Source organism: Gossypium hirsutum, chromosome A05 (assembly GCF_007990345.1).
Source record: "Gossypium hirsutum isolate 1008001.06 chromosome A05, Gossypium_hirsutum_v2.1, whole genome shotgun sequence".
NCBI lineage: Eukaryota > Viridiplantae > Streptophyta > Magnoliopsida > Malvales > Malvaceae > Gossypium > Gossypium hirsutum.
In genome coordinates this window covers 3,245,178-3,260,921 of record NC_053428.1, presented here as the reverse complement: position 1 = coordinate 3,260,921, position 15,744 = coordinate 3,245,178, and the positions used below count along the sequence as shown (strand labels likewise).

Below are 15,744 nucleotides of genomic sequence, written 5' to 3'. Positions count from 1 at the left end.
TAAAATACAACTCTTTGAAAAAGGGACACGCCCGTGTGCCACGGCCGTGTGACGTATTTACCAGGCCGTGTTCGATCTGTTAAATTGCACACGACCATGTGGGCTCAATGGCCAGGCCGTGTGAATCGTGAAAACCTTGGTCGACACCCCTGAAGGCCACGGGCGTGTGAGATGCCCGTGTGTCATCTTCTCGATTTGGTCCGTTTTGTCTCTTTTTAGCTCGTTTTACTCTTGGTGCTCTCCTGAGTACAAAACATGAAATAACCGGATTAAGAGTACCAAAATCCACAAATCTAGTAATAGACATCTATAAATATGCTAAGTATTTGGGGTATAGATATGTATAATTTGGCGTTTATCAACATCTTTTAATAGAAAGGAAGAAAAAAAAAATTACAAGGATGCAAAAAGGAGGGTACACTCTGAATTAGTTGTTAAAATGAACAGAGTAAACGGGCCAACCTTGACAATTTTAATCTTTTGGCTTTGCAACTTGATCCTTGTACCATAACATGCTGGATTAATTTCAAGAATCTGAATAAAATTCATTAAAGTTTGCGATCAAATCAAAGTTCTCAACAAGTAAATCAAAGAAGTGTACCTCAGAATCATCTGGCCCTTACTGAAGTAACCATGCAAACCGTTTGCAAATTGCAAGTCACGAGTTTCAGCCAAATCCTGCGATTTTTAAACATGATAATTGAGGATGCCAATACATAAATAACATATAGCACCGTGAGACAGTCTAAGTAATTAAACATACACCAAGAAGACAAACCCGAGATTTTGACATGAAGTGAAGCAGACATTTGAAATATTATAATGCATGGAAAATGACTAAAATTAGGATATTGGTCTTGGGTTCCAAGCTGAAGGCCTTGGGTAGGACCATTTGTAACAGTGTGTTCAAGCCTAAAATCTACAGTTATAGAGAAGAAATTATAGGGAAGTTAATTCTCAACATGGATGAGACAAAATTCTCGGACTTTTTATATCACGCAAGTTGAGAATGATAAATACCATATCAAATGTAAGCTTCAAACTGCAGTGGATGAACATTACAGAACATGAGCCTTTACAGCTAAGCTTTCAACACTGTCCTCGCGATCATGCCTTGCCTTTCAAATAAAGAAAAAAGATAAAGAAATGCAGATATTTGCTCTTGGAAAAATAATTCTAAACGACAATGTAAATGCATGGTGATGTTTACAGCCAAGATAAGAACGGGGTGTTCTGGATTTACTTCCCTGGTAATGCCAGGTTTATCAGAATGTGGCCGATGGCATTCTAGCATACAATCTCAGATGCTAGTATCCAAGAGAACAATTTCACCTGCAAACATTTTAGACTTCTGTACTTAGAGAGAGAGCAAGAGGTTGGAGGGAAAGAATGAAATGCAAAATTAATTACAAATAGTGAATTAAAGCATAACCTCCTAGTATCACAAATCAATAGGACAGTAAAAACCCAGTACCTTAGAAACACAGTAAAAGGAAGCTCAAATTTGACGCCACAACCTTTTTAGTATGAGGTTAATAAGTAGATAAAGATCTAACCATAGTTCCTGGGATATTTAAGTGAAACTCTGCTACTTCAAGTAATAAAACAAGAAAAGTACAGAGCTAAGAGTCCCATTCAGTACCAAAAGCATTTATTCCTGATTGAAGAAACGCATTCAATTATTGAATTAAGATCTGGATTAAACCTCTCTAATTCATGAATAAACCTGGGGAAAACTGATACATATGATATAGCAACTTGTAACTGCGGTTGCAGTTGGCAAAGTGAAATAAAGATCCATAAACCAAATATATGATTATGTTTGCATGGTATAATTAAACTGGACAAAAAGCTAATTTTATTAGGAATATAAATCTATGTACAAGAAGAGCATTGCTCTCTGGTTTGTAAAAGCTACAGCCAGGATACAGGGTTTGCTACTATGTAATTGCTAAGACATAACTAACTGGTAGGAACAAAAGATCTTTACACTCAAAATCACCAACTTGAGAAAAATTCAAGACATCCAAATGGTTCGCTCAAAAATAAACTGTGGAGAAGTCTACAAAGAATCTATGTAACCTAACTGTGGACCAGAGAGTCAAACATCTATCCATGTAATGGTCATTTCTTGATGACAGTGACTATGAATTTGCTTGTCAACAGTATAATGAAACAAGAATATACAAAGAAAGCAACTCAAACCATCATATTCAAGTCAGAAAGATCATCCATGGGAATTTCAAGGCCCATGAAGTCATGATCCTGTAACCCGTCATCATCAATGTTCAACCATGAACCCAGATCTTGTCCTGGTAGCTGCAAGTCATCCAATACATCCAGGCTAAACTCATCTTTTTCTCCGGCATTATTGTTGGCAGTTATCTCAGTTAACTTTGATACAGAAGTTGATGTTTTGGGTTGCTCAGGCATCTTCTCAAGAAGGCCATTTACAGAAACAGATAGTTGGGTAGTTTTCTGCTTAGGCTTTGCTTTTGATTTCCTTCCCCCCTTAACATTGGACACTGGTCGGCCAATCTTATTAGTCCCATTTCTAGATGAAACCTCTCTACCATGTCCCTTTCCTTCTCTGTCTCTCTCACTCCTCTTACCTTTTGCATTGCCTGAAAAAGAAGTACCACCAACTACATCCTCCAACAATAACTCTCTCTTTTTCACCCTGTTAGACCATGAGTCATCTTTAACAGCAGTTTGACCAGATAACCGATTTGTGGGTGGAAGCAGATCAGGCGAATTAACAGCATAGCTATCCCCATTTTGACCTGCCAGATAAGTAGTTGAGTGTGAGAAACAACAGAAGCTGCATAAAAGACCAAAGTACCAATATGCAGCTGAAATATCTCATAGGACAAAAAATGGAGAAAGAAGAAAGAGAAGACAGCTCTGCAGACTGCAAAAGTACCATAAGGTCCATCTTGCAGATGATTATATATACATAGAATGAAGAGCAAATACGAAGACACAATAAAGTGTGTATTCTTTCCATATAAATCAAGCAAATACCTGAAACTCTAGAACGGATAGAGCTATTTGAACAGGGCTTCCCAGATTCACCATCATTCAGGAAAAACCCAGAAAGAAACATGTCTCTAAGCATGGGCTCATCGAAGCAGCTCTTGCCTGTATCTTCAAATTTATGATATCGATCTAATGTCCGTTTAACAAATGCCAAGGCAGCTAGCTTGATCGTTTTGTTACTGGAACTCTTCCCACCAGCATTACGACCCCAACAACTCTATTACAAGATTATTGATAAGTTATCAAAAGCTGAATACCAACATCATTTCATTATATGTCAGCATCTAGCATAATAACTAATGGGTAAATAAATAGTCCCAACTTTTAGATAATAATTCTCAATGGAAATAGAATGCAATAACACAGAGAATCAAGCAGATCTATCCACCTTGTTAGGAAAACACTTGAGAGGAGAAAAATTAGAAGCAAATTCAAATTTTGAGAAAATATCCTATCTATAATATAATTTTTAAACAAAAATCTCTAACTGCTATCCAGTTCTCAGTATTTTAATTATCTTCACCATGTATGCAGCTAAATAGAAGGAAAAGAATGTAAGAGTTAATAGATAAACTTCTGCTGGCCAACATCTTCATAAAACTTCAAAAAAAATTTCCATTATCTAAACCTCAGAGACACAAAAGATGAGAAAACAGTTGATTCCTGAGAAAGACAAATAGAACACCCAAGCATAAATACGAGGAAGTGGAAGGACAGAGTACCCAGCCTCAAAGGAAAAAGCACTCAACCACACTATAGTCATGGCTAAAACATGTTCAAAATATCTACTTGGAACTTAGAAACCAAAAGATTTTTCAGGAACTACGTTGTCTCTTCAGTATCTGAATACCATGAGAAGTTTGAATACCTAATTGGAGGTAGTTGTTTCCTGTGACATAGAAGATCTTCACCAAATTTATTTATAAATATGTATTTTATATTTGGTTCAATTGGTTAAATAAAGTCAACAATATTTCCATTCTACCCATTTGCATCAATTTTTTCTACTTATTCTCTTTCTTTGTTAGTTTTAGCCACCCACACAACTATTTCCTTGAAATCTTGGCTTTTCTTATTACCAAGCTTAGTTTCCATATTCTCAAGTCAAAGGACTAAATAATTTTGGAACAACAGACTTGATTCTGGCAGCCAAGACATTAAGCATTCTATGTCTGACCTATCCTACTAGGACTCATCATGGGTATGTATCCGACATAGGTATGGTCAGATTTTCAAAGTTTTTCCATGTATTTGGAGGATTCTCAGAGGTCATATCCACATACCATGTGTCGGGCATAGGTACTTCAAGAGAAACAAAGAGTAAAAGCAATATAGTACATGGCTGTGTGTAAATAAGAACCAAAATAAGTGGGAGACAGAACATTAAGATAATTACCATGTACTTCCCATAAGCCATCATGACAAGTTTGTCAAGAGCAAACTGTTCGAATCCCCTGAAAAAAAAGATATGTTAAAGAATACACTAGATAAATAGGCAAATGCACAAACCATATGAAGAGAAGGGATAAAACAATACTTCTCCTGAGTTCTTCTTGTTTCTGTGGCAGTTTCCAACAGCTTTTCAAGCAGGCCTTTCTTCTTTGAAACCTATTGCATTCACAATGAAATTACAAAATGAACTTGGAACAAGTTTTGAACTTTATGACAGAAAATCCAATAATAAGTAGCAGGGCATAGCAGAAAGAACCTGTTCTATATCTAATGGCAGCTATCATAAAAGGAAGGGTGAAGACAGTAATGTAAATAAAAAGAAATTATATGATTCCATAAAAGAGCTTCAATAATTCAATTGAGAAACTACCTGTTCATTGAGCTTCTCCTCTAGCTTACTAATGTCTGCACAAATTTCATCATCCTCCATCTGTGCTACATCAGGCTGAAAAACAATGAAATACATCAAAGTTAAATACATTAACAAACATCTAGAGTAAATGAAAAGAAAAAGACAAAAACATCCAGTGTAAACCATCACAGTGTCCAAAATATCACCCTTGAAGATGATGAGAAGCTGCAGTGTGCAGACGTCCACCATTTAACAAACAACCATTATTCAGATAACGATAGAAAAACACAGACTACATTGCTAGATCATGATATTTATTGATTTGGAAACAACAAAAAAGAGAAAGGGTAAGAGCTGGATGAAACAATATTATGCAACAAAAGGCTAATGCAGCATTTAAAGTAAATATTCAAGTAGAAGCAGACCAACCAGTGGTTCTAAGAAAATTCCAACACTTTGGGCCTCCAAAAGGAGTTTCTCATTTATATTCATACTCTCATACTGGAATTCTGAACAAACCGAGCCAAGCATCGGTTGGTTTCCAAAAGTGCCATTCAAGGATGGGCTAAAATTTGAGTGAATTTCTGCGTTTCTCAACATATCAATTTCAGAATCATCATGTTCTGGCTTCCCAGTTATCCTATAACCATTAAACGAAGTATGCCCAGTAGACTGGAAGTTAACAATATGACTCAAACCATTGGATCCCAATTCTCCATCCATCTCAAATCCAGTTCCATAAGCATCGCATGGAAGGTCTTCATTTCCACAGTCACTTACTTCTTCTGGAATTAGAGCTGCTATAAATCTCTGACAGAGAGAAATCACATTTTTGTCTCCAGTATCCAGTACCAATTGTGGTGAAACGACTTCACCATCTGGTATTACAGCAGCAATTCTGCCATCTCTTTCCTGTTCAAGCAACCCACATCCATTGGGGATGGTATGACAACCGTTTGTAATAGAAGGAACTGGTGTTGATCCCAATTTGGCGAGTTCGTAATTTCCCTATAAGATGTCTTAAACTTCAATCACAGTGAAACCATAAACATTTTATGCAATTCAATAAGAACACGAAGTTGTAAGTAAATCTGTGACTATGCTACTCCTACCCATTTCACTGGAAATAGTGTATGCAGAAAAGGTTTAGGCATTCTATTTTCATCCCCCCCCCCCCTTTTGTAGCAATATTTCAAAGATATGTGGCTGCAGAGAAATCTCATAACTTGATGACGTAAATAAATAAATTTCACATGGTAAACTTTAAGATTACATGCTATTCTTACCAAAATCAAATAAGAACTCTTGAAAAGTAGCCACCAATACCTAATATATATCAGCAGGTCAATAGAAATATATTTATTTATTTATTTATCTCATGGCTTTCTTCAAAATTTGATGAAGACATTAATAATGGCAATGTCTGTACTAGAGGCAATGGAGGGACAAGGTCTAGGTTCAATTCCTCCTTTCCCCTATAAAAAAGAAATCACCCCACCCTGGCCGAAAAGGGACATAAACTGCAGCCAGTAATTCATATCTAAATCACTTCAGTAAAAGATATAATCCAAATGGTTTTCCTAATGAGCCTTTTTTTTTTTCTTTTGATAAAAAGGGTAATATATTAAAGGAGATCCAAACAAGATATTTTAAGTAAAAATATGCTTTCTAAGGTGTTATAATAGCAGTAAAAACCAATCTTAATTGGGGGGACAAGGAACAATACCTGCTGCTGCAAATAGGCAATATCTGCATCAGATATGAAACCAAAAAAAGGCTCCATCTGCCTCCAAAAGGAGTTTGGAAAGGCATGGGCTGCAATGGAAGTAAAATCAATCAATGAATTTTGCACCACAGAAATTAACAAAAAATTAACACAAAAGACACTACCAGAATTAATAAGATTGTTTACAGCAGCTACCAACTCTTCATGTCCATCCTCCAAACCAACTAAGGAAATTGCACCAAGAGTGATTAGAAGCCACAAACATGTGGTAGAAGACTTAGAATTCAAAAATTTTTGTAAGCATCGTATATTTAAGAATTCAAGGAAGTTCCTTAGTTAGTTTGAAGCATAACTACCAAGGAAATCTGCAGCTGCACTGATAGCTACATGCCTCTGGCGTGCATAGGCCTTGCGGTCAGTTAGCTTCCTAGTTGGAGGACGACCAGCCTTGCTGAAGAAAAAATTCATCAAACTGAGATTTCAATCTGAAAAAATGATGGCTCTAGACCGCAATAAAAGAAATATTATTGGAGAAAAAGGAAGGTGGATGGGTAGGAAGAAATATTTAACCTTTCAGCCTTATCCAAGCCAAGCCTGGCACTTCTGAGCTGTTTTGCTGTTCCCACATTGCCAAACTTCTCAACCATAATTGGCATAAGAGATCTTGAAGAAGTAATACCCCGTCCAGTCCTCCCTTGTTGACGTACAGCATCTCCCGTATCTTCTCCAGTCATCAGCTTATTCTTTCTTGATGGCAAGACCAAAGGGGATACCTTTTGAACATTCCGTCCAGCTTTCTCATCTATTTCATCCGAAATTTTCACCTTTTCTTTAGATTTAATTTCTGCAGCCCCGGACTCCTCACTCTCAGAAAGAGTAGCTGAAGATAAGGCATCACCTTTTAGTTTAACTTGTCGGGGAGAATTGCTTGATAAGCGTCTAGCAAATCCTGACCCAGTTTCATCACCTGCCATATCAGACATAGCATCCAGCGACGGTGTTTCATCATTACTTGAAACAATAGGAACAATATTTGTTCGTCTTGCACTACGAGAGCTCTTCAGTGGTCTCTGGCTGGCCCAGTGGGTGACAGGTAGTGATGAAGACCTAGCTGATGTCGTGCGTTTTCGGTTATTAGCTCCACCAGCAGTAGGTGGTTTATTTGTACAGTGAGAAAGCTCCCAGTCATTTGATGCCACCCTATGAACAATTGGCGACAACTTTGGACTAACCCCAGACCCTGATCGAGGACCACGAACAGATGCATTCATTTTTGAGCTTGAAGTAGGACTACCTGAACTAAATTCATCACGGACATTCATCCTGCATTTTAGCAGAAAAAAGGGCATAGAAATAAGTATGCATATTGCAGTAAGGCCAGAAAAGGAAAAGTACTCCACGAGCCAGAAATAGAGTTGCACCAAATGACAAAAACAAAGGCTTTATAAAATAGAAATGGACCAGAAAAATCTATGCAAATGTGGAAAACGAATTATGTATGACGAAGGCTATGCATACTTGTTAACAGCTCTGATATTCACTCTCTCTTTATCAGAAGCAACAGGACGATCTCTCCGATCACTGAGAGGGGAGCTGTTGTCTGGATCAGACCTAGGGTTAGACGAGCGTGGACCCAAGCCAGTCGGCAGCGAGATACCTTCCAATTTTCCTACTCCAACAGATCCATTAGCAATTCCTGACCTGCAAGGTATACATTTATTAATATAAAGGAATAAGATTCATCAAAAGCTTAGAAAATTAAAATAAAAGGAAGGCTCAATTCACTGAATGCTCCAAATAGAAGATTTGAAGAAATAGCACACAAGAAAGCCACGTTATGATAATCTATTAAGGAAATTGCATCCCTCTATAGTGTGAGGCGGCGGACCCAATAAAAGTTCTTGCTCTATCTGTCTGAAAATTATGCGCTTAGATCTTAATGAGAAGGTTAGGTCAAATCATGACAAAAGTAATCTACCTCTCAAAACATTATATGCAAGATAGATTACAACAAAGGGTTTGGATGTTTTATATTGAGAAAACACAGATAGTAAAAATTAGTAAATCTACCATCTTATACTTCTCTGGCAAATCTTTCAAGTGTAAACATACCTTTAGGGCATTTGTTGGATGTCCTACACACTAAAGCCATAAGCAACCTCACCTAATATAGAACTCTATATCATGGACTGAGATTTTAAATCTCAACAGACCAGCATGCCAAATAAGGAAAAGACAGCGCAGTGATAAAACGTGGCAAAAGCAAATTAATGAATATGAAATAATAAACAAAGAGTTACCATTATTATATTGTTACTCACCCTGACATTATCATTAACAGCACGCTCAATAGGATAAGAAACTTGAAAAACAAATATGCAAATGGAATCAGATTAAAAAAGAACCTTAGAAGCATAAAATATAAGCTCAATATCTGTCATTCAGTACATCTTCCCCGAAGATAAGCAATTAAAAAGTAAGAGGATGAAAGAAAGCAATTCCAGCATGATAAATTAGGTTAGAAGAGAATATTGACAAAAGCTACTACTGCCATCATTATTATGATTGAAGCCCTCCCAACAAATCTCTTGGCAGTTGGCAGAAGATTTCGATCATAATATATTGGGTATTAAACCAATGTTTTTAAAACAGGACTGGAGGTTGACCTGGTGGCGTTCCCAGTCCTACCCGTTCAACTGGCAGATTTAATTAAATAGGGTTGTTATTGTTAGAAACATGATCTTGACGTTAAACAAGTATCAAGTATAGTGAATAATTATGAAAAACAGGCATTTGGCTTAATGGTTTAGGCATTAATGAAAAGGTAAGTTGTCAAGGGTTCAAACCACATAATTTATAAGAAAAGATTAAATAATAAAACAAATACCTAAAACCAGTTCAATACTGACTCCGGTCCAGTTTAACTGAGTGATTCTTGACCAGTCTGACAGGCCAGTCCAACATGGCTATGGCAACACTGAATTGCATTGATAATTCTTATGTTATTAAGATTGTAATGATAAAAGCTTACAATGATAATAGGGGTTACTAGTATTCAAGGGTGGTTGTCCTGCTACTCCTATGCATGCCCTTAATAGATATTATCAAGGCAAGCATTCAATAAAGGCCATGGCATATGCACAACAGAAGCACTTTCAGCAGCCCTACCTGAAGCCATGGGATTCATTATTTAACCTTGATCGAGCATCAGAAACAGCCCTTTGCTGTATTCCCTGTTTAGATTCCCGGTACCCTTCCACAGGTTTAGCTGATACCATACTAGGAGATAAATCAATTTTTATCCCAGAACGCTTTTTCTTCATCTTTGCCTTTTCCCATCCATCGATGCCACCTGATACAGTTCGATCCTCACCCTGAACTGCACCACTATTTGACACCCTGAGCAGTTCCCTTTCCCTATCTGCATTACCAGGCTGCTTAACTAAAGCATTGTTCCGCATATCCATCTAGATTCATTGAACAAATGTTAAGTTGTCTCTTCAAGAAACAATGATGCAAAAATGGCATACCAAATGCACATTGGGCACCAAGCCACCGAGATGAGACCAAAGATTGCAACTATGCAGAAGAGTAAGAAAAGAAATGTAAAACCATATTCATATTAGTGCGTGTAAAACAGAATATCATGTGGATTCTTGTACAGGAAAAGGGTTTCATATCACTCACATACACAAGTACTAACACAATGATCAAAGTAAACAAGGAAATCTAATAACAAGGAAGACTAAACAGAACAAATCACCCACCACCACCTAGTAACATAGAAACGCGAATGGTACACCAGACAGAAGGAATAAAATAAGTAATATTGATAATGAAAACTACATTGGGACATGGCAATCTTTGATCCCAACCATACTTGGCACATGTAAAGCAACCACCGTACAAGCTTAGTGAATAAGCTATATATGGCTCAATAACAGCATGGAATTATGAGACTACCATGATAGAAAATGCATAGAGATGGAAGGTATAAAAAATACAAACCCTGAGATCCACCAGAGAAGTTCGAGTTCGTTTACTTGGAACAACATTTTTAGGCCTTTCTTCTGACTGCTGCTGATCAAATTCAAAATCTCCAGCAACAGAAAGATTATGCATTCCCATCTTGCCAATGGTAGGCCCCAAGATGGACCGATCACTAGATAACAAGGCATTAGATCGGTCACCAGAAAAGCTATCTGATCGAGATCTCTTCTTAGATGGTATGCTTGGAAAAAACTTGTTGAATACTGATAAGGCTTCATTGAAAGTTTTCATACGCTCCCTGTTAACTAATTCATATTAACAACTAATGAAAACTTCAATACAAAATACAAAATCTACAAAGAACTACCTCGCTTTGACAGAAGAATCACGTAGACCAGCCTTAAGTCGTTTGATTTCCTCAGGTATGGGAGAAGTCAGCAACTTGCCTTTTGACAACACAGTAGGAGATTCATCAGCAGAAATGCCAAGAGCAACATTAATGTGCCGTTTAAAGTCTCCTTGGCGACTAGACGTATGATCAGCAGCAACCACCTTTGGATCGAAACGCAGGCATTGGAAGAAGTTGGATACATCTTCTTGGGCTACTATAGAACTGCTCCTTGACATACCAGAAAGAGAAGGTAGAATTTGGTTCTCCATGGTCTCGTGAAAGCTACCTGATCTGTCAAGCTGAGCAGCTAAGTAGGCTCCACGCTGCCCACTGGTGTACAGTGGCCTATCCGGGCTACCAGAAGACAGATCAAACTTGCTAGACATTGTCATTGCATCAGATTTTGCAAACCCACAATTTTAGAAAGCCAATAAATACAGCAGTGCATGACAAAATTGTAGTACAACAGCACATGAAGTTGATTTAAACTCTTAAGGACAATGACAACTTATCTGCAAAAGAGGAAAAACCAATTATATAAAAGTAGTATTAGATTCCAAATCCACTCAGTAGTTCCTCAAACTTCTGTTTTATGCAGAATGCACATATAGCAAAGTACAACTAGTAGTAGATTAAAATTAAGCCATAAAATAATCACTAGTAGTTATAAAGAAAAATCAAATGCCAATGAAATAAGATGAGATTAATCACCTTGCACTATGTGTGCCATAAATTTTTTACCCTCTTCACCCCAAATAAATACAACAAATGAAATCAGTGAAACAGCAACAACAAAAAGGAAACCTTCAGAAAATAAAGTTGCCAACGAATCTGGTAGAAATGGCTGACATAATTCATAGAAAAGACAACAATCAATTAAACAATGAGACTCAACAGACAACAAACAGGTCATCCAAAAATATATTTCCCATCTAGATTCATATACTATACGGCATTTTAGGCAATCATTCATCAAACTCAACCTCTACCACTGCCATTGTTTTATTTTTTTCTTGTCCCATAAATGGCCACATGTAGAATCAAATAATTCCAATTCTATCATTGAGCTCAAAGATGCTCATGGGGCATGGTTAGATTCTATTTAAAACATAGAATTGTCAATATTTAGGTTGTCGAACCTCTAAATTCCAACAAATATCCTTGTTCACAGATATTTTATTAAAGCAACTTTTTGCTCCTTAACTACAGAATTACTGTATGCAACAATTTGGATTTGAATTTCATTCTTCTCTTCCTTCCATATATGAGGGTTAAATGATACCATTTCTCATCAAATGCAGCTTAAATGACTTTCAATCCTTACTTTAAGGTGACCCTAACCTCATAAAAACAGCCAGCAAAGTGCCACAGATGCACAATCAGCTTCAAATTCTAAGTAACACTCAATGCTCTAATTCACACAATAATCTCAATATCCAGAAGCTACCAAGAACTGAGCTCAAATAAATATTTAGGGTATTCCATAAGCCTCATAATTGGTAAATAATTAAACAAAAAGGAATTGCCTTGAATAATATGGTTTTGCTAACAAGTGCCTAAAGAGCACTCTTTTAAGGTTATCATATCAAGTAATGTTTTCTACCAATGCAATGGAATTTCTTGCATTAAAAGTCCAGTACTGCATTTAATACAAAGAATTTTACTATAAATAGTATCTTAACAAACCTTAAAAAGTTCCCTTAGAGCACTCACCAGCAAAACCCACATAAGTATAAAATTACAAATGAACAACCCAAGAAACTGTGAATATTTTTTATGTGATTAAACTTCTAAACTGCTTAACTCCACCTAGATCACCCTCAATTGCATTAAATGACCTATTAGAAGATTGATGTTAAGGTTGTCTGCCCATCTTTGTAGCGTACATGTAGCAAAACAAGAATATTGTTGGGTTCAGTAATGTGTATCCAGACCCATAATTACATCCACATAGGCATTATCTAACCCCTAATATGAGGTGAGTTAGAATGCTATTTTTAATAGAGTTTAACATAAGTGCTATAAAAGGCCTATTCCTAATAGGATTGAGATATATGCTATATAGATACAAACATATACTTGTGGAAATTAACAAGAAATGTTTAGAAGGTTCTCTTTTGAACTCCTCAGATAATCCTTGGGTATCCACCAAGAACCTACGATTTGAAGTGTGAAAATTGATGAACGACTTTAGCAGTTGCTCCATAGTCGAGAAATATGAAGAAGCTGTATGAGAAGTAGATCCTAGGCGGTTCATAAAGGAAGATTCAGAAATTGTTCTTAGGAATCCAAAATAGCATTGGAGTCAGTAATTCTAAAACGATTAATTTTCCTACACATATCATTACCTGTATACTTATAGCTAAATTATATAGGCATTTGCTATTTCTCTCTCTCTTTAGGAAATCTCTCTTCCTTCTCTCTTAAGTCTTAGGATTCCAAAATAGCATTGGAGTCGGTAATTCTAAACGTACTAGTTTTCCTACACATACATTACCAGTATCATGAATCATAGATGGATAAAAAGACAATCAGGGTATATGTGCAGCAATGCCTTTTACAAACATACCATTAACACATTACAACTTATCAAAGAAATGTGAAATGGAAAATAAATGAATGCAAACATGACAAGCCAGCATCTTGACTCATAAGATAGTGCCGTTGAGAGTACCCCTAGAACCGTTAACTATCTTACCGAAGAGGGTGGATGCCTACAATCTTAGGAAAAAGAATATTAAATCGTTAATCTAAGTTTATATGATAGGGTCAAAGTTCAAAAGATTAGCCCAATAAATCTATTGCTGCACATTAATTACACTCAAACAGAACAATACTGTCTTTATTTAACTAACTGCTACAGCTAACAATATTCTATACTTTATATTGTATCAACAGAATATATGTTTATATTTAAAATGTACGAGGACCAACACTTTTACTCATAAAACTAACCGGAATTTCAACCAGCAAAGACTTCTAGAACATCGCAACAGTAAGAGATTCATTCCCATTTTAAGTATTGCCTAATCAAGATTGCTCGTCAGTTGAAATTACAAATAATTGGCTCAACTAAACTTTCCGCACTTCAAATCAATCAAGCTAGAATTGAATCACAGGATAGGAACAAAACATTATCAAAGTCAAATTCCTCCATATTTCTTCTTTTTTGACTAATCACAGTAAAGTGAGTCTAAATTCAAACTTTACCATTTTATCCTCTAATTCCTCGATTGTACATCTTAATCATGCTTCATTCATCAAAAGAAAAAAAATGAATAATACTCAAAATTTGCAGGAAAAAAACCTAAAGATTAAATTAAAAAATTATTAGAAAACAAAACTGAAATAAAAACTCAATCAAAGAAGTAAAACAAAAAATTTTAAGATTTTATCAAAAATAAAACCCTAGAGTTCGCATTCAAGAATGTGAGTAGAAATCTACCTCCGATAAATCGCAAGAAGAGGTGACGGCGGAGGCTGCAAAATCAAGCAAGGTAATTAAATTCCTTAAATTACGGATACGAATTCGGCTTACGTAATTGATTGGAAGCTCAAAATCGAAATTGGAAAGTTTGTAGACGGCCATGGAGGTCGAAAAGCGCCCGTGTTTTGATCGGCAATGGAATTGGGTTAAATTAAATGGCGATTATGCCCATGAACCGTAGTACCTCGGATGCGAGGGCGTGGGGTTTCTGAACGGGGTTTTTTGGTAATTAAAAATATATATTGAGCCGGCTCCTAAGACAGCTCGTGGGTTGTATGCAATGCAATGCGAGGAGTTGGGGATATGTTTCTCCTAGTGAAAATTTAACGGTAAAATGTCTCATTTCGGTTAAACCAAAAAAAAAAAAAAAAAGACTTCGATTTGTTTTTTCTTTTAGTTGGCAAATGGAAATACGAGAATTTCTAAATTTAGATCAAATAAAATGAAATGAAAACATTTGGAGTGAACTTGTAAGAATTTAATTATGTAAAATTGATTAAGTTAAATATGAAATAAAGATGATTAATTAATAGTTTTTTTTTATGAATCATATTTGATCATAAATATTAAAAATCATCTTAATTTTGAAAAAGAGTTAATAAATAATTTTTATACAAGTTTATTATATCCCTATCTCAATTTAAAGTCTTCTATCAGATTCTCATCCCTGCTATAAATATTTAAAGATATCAATATTATAGGGGGATTACTTTCAATAGATTATAATTTTTAAAGGTATATTTTTTGATAAATACATCCAACCTTAGTAGATCATAATGTCTTTTTTTCTCAAGTGCCTTAGCTTAATGGAGGTTAAAATAAAATTGTTGGTCTGTGATTCTTTTCTATATACATAATGTAGCTATTAATAGTGTTAGGTTATTATTAATTAGCCGAAACTAATTTTAATCGAGTTTCTACATTGTTATTATTTGCATCATCAATTTTTTCTAATCTTATATTAATGTGTGAGTATTTTTTTCTAAAGCTTTTCTATGAATTAATTTGAATTGTGATACCATCTTTAAAGTTGCCAAAACCATGGGATTAACATTGGCATTTCTACTCATGGTCAATGATTTTTTTCTTTGGATGAGTAGGTCATTGTTAATGAGTTATGTTTTATTATCATACTAATATTGGTCGTATTGGTTAATTTTATTTTTTGGTATGCTAACATTTGAGGGGAGCATTAATATAGTTGGATTGATTAACTCTAAGTTATGCCATCAATGGCATTGTTTCTATTTAGGGTTTTGGTATTAGAAAAAGGTGTGTTTTTGTAACAAATACATCTAATCTTCTTA

The 15,744-nt window shown here is 35.7% G+C and overlaps 2 protein-coding genes across 7 annotated transcripts; both read right to left on the bottom strand.

The window, feature by feature from the left end:
- Positions 1–5: 5 nt before the first annotated feature.
- Positions 6–1,225, bottom strand: LOC121229231 (uncharacterized). 2 transcript variants are annotated; one of them, XM_041112871.1, is made up of 5 exons: positions 1,021–1,149; positions 779–919; positions 602–678; positions 463–534; positions 6–242 (listed from the first exon to the last, which is right to left on the bottom strand). In XM_041112871.1, the coding sequence occupies exons 2-5, from the start codon at positions 791–793 to the stop codon at positions 80–82; spliced, it is 327 nt and encodes a 108-aa protein (XP_040968805.1). In that variant the 5' UTR covers positions 794–919; positions 1,021–1,149; the 3' UTR covers positions 6–79. The 2 variants fall into 2 exon arrangements, with proteins under 2 accessions (XP_040968805.1, XP_040968804.1); XM_041112870.1 differs by lacking the exon at positions 779–919 and having other exon boundaries at positions 1,021–1,225.
- Positions 1,144–14,724, bottom strand: LOC107937729 (uncharacterized). 5 transcript variants are annotated; one of them, XM_041112868.1, is made up of 17 exons: positions 14,396–14,723; positions 10,927–11,462; positions 10,578–10,857; positions 9,738–10,036; positions 8,088–8,270; positions 7,468–7,892; positions 7,140–7,371; positions 6,926–7,020; positions 6,734–6,793; positions 6,570–6,658; positions 5,273–5,851; positions 4,862–4,936; positions 4,577–4,647; positions 4,436–4,493; positions 3,025–3,256; positions 2,206–2,783; positions 1,144–1,332 (listed from the first exon to the last, which is right to left on the bottom strand). In XM_041112868.1, exons 2-17 carry the CDS (start codon positions 11,340–11,342, stop codon positions 1,288–1,290), a joined length of 3,717 nt encoding a protein of 1,238 aa, XP_040968802.1. In that variant the 5' UTR covers positions 11,343–11,462; positions 14,396–14,723; the 3' UTR covers positions 1,144–1,287. The 5 variants fall into 5 exon arrangements, with proteins under 5 accessions (XP_040968802.1, XP_040968801.1, XP_016726176.2 ...); XM_041112867.1 differs by having other exon boundaries at positions 7,140–7,449; positions 7,537–7,892; XM_016870687.2 differs by having other exon boundaries at positions 7,140–7,892; positions 14,396–14,724.
- Between the last annotated feature and the right edge of the window lie 1,020 nt (positions 14,725–15,744).

Bases quoted from the DNA above. Each gene is read 5' to 3' on its own strand.
- LOC121229231 (XM_041112870.1), bottom strand. From the start codon at position 1,059: ATGTTCATCCACTGCAGTTTGAAGCTTACATTTGATATG. The intron at 679-1,020 runs GTATTTATCATT...TAAAAATCGCAG, and splicing joins TGAAGCTTACATTTGATATG to GATTTGGCTGAAACTCGTGA. The intron at 535-601 runs GTACACTTCTTT...AATTTTATTCAG, and splicing joins AAGGGCCAGATGATTCTGAG to ATTCTTGAAATTAATCCAGC.
- LOC107937729 (XM_016870687.2), bottom strand. From the start codon at position 11,342: ATGACAATGTCTAGCAAGTTTGATCTGTCTTCTGGTAGCCCGGATAGG. The intron at 4,648-4,861 runs GTAGTTTCTCAA...TGAATGCAATAG, and splicing joins AGGAGAAGCTCAATGAACAG to GTTTCAAAGAAGAAAGGCCT. The intron at 2,784-3,024 runs GTATTTGCTTGA...CTTATCTGGCAG, and splicing joins TATCCGTTCTAGAGTTTCAG to GTCAAAATGGGGATAGCTAT.